Source organism: Charadrius vociferus, unplaced genomic scaffold (genome assembly GCF_000708025.1).
Source record: "Charadrius vociferus isolate BGI_N301 unplaced genomic scaffold, ASM70802v2 scaffold228, whole genome shotgun sequence".
Classification (NCBI taxonomy): domain Eukaryota; kingdom Metazoa; phylum Chordata; class Aves; order Charadriiformes; family Charadriidae; genus Charadrius; species Charadrius vociferus.
In genome coordinates, this window is record NW_009649864.1 from 1,670,152 (window position 1) to 1,672,977 (window position 2,826).

The 2,826-nt window shown below is 50.9% G+C and overlaps 1 protein-coding gene across 1 annotated transcript in view; it reads left to right on the forward strand.

The window, feature by feature from the left end:
* The first annotated feature begins 2,531 nt into the window (after positions 1-2,531).
* Positions 2,532-2,826, forward strand: part of LOC104291790 (protein kinase domain-containing protein, cytoplasmic-like) — an 8,498-nt gene continuing 8,203 nt past the window's right edge. Inside the window, exon 1 of the mRNA XM_009891080.1 lies at positions 2,532-2,549. Within this exon, the coding sequence (XP_009889382.1) occupies positions 2,532-2,549 (18 nt within the window). The remainder of the gene's footprint in view (positions 2,550-2,826) is intronic.

Consider the following 2,826-nt stretch of genomic DNA (forward strand, 5'->3'; position numbering starts at 1 on the left):
AACCCTAGTTACGGTAGGGCATTTAGTTCCAATACTGAACTTCTCCCTCTCATCCTTCCCCTTCTCCCCATCTCGTTCTCCTTCTCTCAGCAGTGCTGCTTTCCACACATCTCCTCTCTTTTGCTCAGGAAACATCACCCCACTGATGTCTCATGCTCCAGCTGTCCTCCTCTTTGGTCCATCTATAGGATTTGCTTCCTATCTATAGTGCCCCCCCACTGAGGTCTAGCTGAGGGTCCTGGACTCTTTACCCCATGCCAGCGTCCTCACTGGACTGGTGCAGAAGTTGTTCCTCCAGTGCAGACCCATTGTAGAAATATTAAAGAACTGCTTCCTTCTTTTCAAACGGACTTTATTCAATTAGCCTCACTCTCACTCCATTTCCTCAGAAGATAACGTCACTGTAAGCTACAAGCAGGCACTGGAGCATCTCCAGTGCCTGAAGCACCAGCAGCATCCAGTAAGAGATTATGCTGGATCCATTCTGTGGATCTTAGCAGGGGGTACGGTGCCAAGCATTGGGGAAGAGTCCAGCTCCAGGGGGTCTTTTCAGCTCCCCTGGTAAGAATTGACCCTTGTCTTACCCACCGGCACCTTCCGTGTCTCCTCCCTCCTTACCTCCTCCCCCCCTTTTGTTTGCACAAATCCTCCAAGGAACCGAAGGACACCCAAAAGACCCCGTACTCCTCTGCCATGTCCTTGCCGCGAGCACTTTGCTGTGTTTCCCGTTTAAGGTGTCGGCTCCATCAGGCGAGGCCACCTCTTGTGCCGTTGTCTGCAAGAAGCCTCGCACAGCAGAGCCAGGATCTTGGCAGGAATCCTTAAGTGCTACTATAAAGCAAATAAATAATCAATCATTATTATTTTCATGTATCTGTGAGTCTTCTCTAATAGGTCTTGATATTATTAAGGTGCTGAGGACAGGCTGAAATTAGATAATACTACACTCAGCTGGCATCTATTCCCTTGGAAACACAGGTAAAAATGCATTTAATAGCTCTCCAGTGACAATGAATATTCATTAATACGACACAGACGTACACTTGATTTGAAAATAAGGACAGTAATTAAAGAGCTATTAAGGTTAAAAAGCAACAAAGGAAATTCAACTCCCGAAAGAGCTGTTCTGGGATCAGCCTCTATCCTATACGTGCCTGGATAAGCACAGGCAGCCTGAGATTCCCTACTTTATTTTACCTATCGGCAGACCATGGGTTCTGCCTTCTCTCCCCAGACTCCGTCATCTGGAACTCGACGGTTGGACTTGATGATCTTAAAAGTCCCTTCCAACTGAGATGATTCTATGAAATGTCCTAATGAATTGAGAATTCATTTTTCCTGCCGCTTTACAGAGCAGCCGTGCTCCACTGCGGTGCTGCCGCTCGTACCCTGTCTCACAGGCTGCTCCAAGGAGTGGAGGGAAGAGATTGCTTATATTCATTACTTCTGTTAAAATAGTCTCAGGGATCGCCAGTCATGATAGCTGCCTTGCTGTAATCTCTGAAAATCTCCATCCCGCAGGCTGTGGTATTAAAGTCAAGTTTCTCAGGGAGGTTTCACAAAGGTTCCTTCACAGGGGTGGCTTGAGAAAGTGACCTGAGCGGTGTGGAGGTGAGGAGGAGCAGACATGTCCAAGGGGCAGCAGCAATGCTGCAGGACCAAGCCGTCACACTGCTTGCTCACGGCCGGGACAAACCTGTGTCATCTCACCCACCGTGTCCCTGCCGGTCTCCTCCCGCTGCAGGCAGAAACTGCAGGCTCTCAGCAGAGCTGGGTCCCTCAGGGACGGGGCAGCGGGTGGGAAACAGCAGCCGCCCCGGCGAGCAGAGGAAAAGCGAGATGTGCATCCTCCAGACCCAGGTGTGCTGCTGTCAGGAGGAGGTTGCCACACCGGGCCATGCCACCAGCCTGCTCCCTTGCTGGGGAGGGTCTCCCAGGCCAGTTATGCCACTGAAGAAATCACGGCAGAAGCTGAAGCAAAGCAGGCAGAGAAGCAGAGTGTTGGTTGTTTTTTTTTTTTTTAATTTCTAACCCAGCAGTGTAATGGGAAATAGAAGAGTCAATCAACCCATCGGGCTGGTGTTTCAGGCCGCTCCATGAGCAGAGTTAGCTGCATATCACCTAAATTAGAAGCAGATAAACCACCTCTTGCCTCTGCCCTAAGCTGACTCAACCGACTTTCTGCGCAGCAGCACCCGGTGCAGCCACGTGTATAAAACGGGTGACAGAGCTGAGGCAGACACCCCGTCCCGCTCCCCTGCAGCCCTCAGGCCAACACTCTCCTCTCCTTCGCAGGTACACTCGCAGCAGAAGGCAGCCCTGAGCTGGCTGCGTGTCACCAGGCTGATCCATTTCCTCACAAATAAATGATAAAGTTGCGTTTTCTGCCTGGATTGGTTGGTGGGTTTTTTTGGTTGGGGTTTTTTTGGTTGTTTTTTTTTTTTTTTTGTGGAGGAGGGTTTTGGTGCGATTTTTTTCTGGGAAAAAACTACAGTTCTGTGCTTTAAGCAGCGTATTGCTGCTTCAACCTAATGGGGTTTATCCTGCGAGTAAGAGAGACTGCCAATGTTTGCTTTTCTCAGAAACCCGACCTGAGACTTTTCGCAGGCACGAGAACGTGACATCTCAGTTCTTACCAACTTTAAGCCGTTTCACCTCCCTCGGCCACCTTCTGCGGTAACTTCGGGAGAACTGACGGAATTCACTCCCGTGAAACCGCCGTGTTTGGCTACAAACAGCCTCCGCCGGAGGGGCGGGCCGGGGGGCTGCGGGGATGCCCCGCTCGCTCCCGGCACCTCCGATTCGCACCCCGGACCCCCTTCGGCT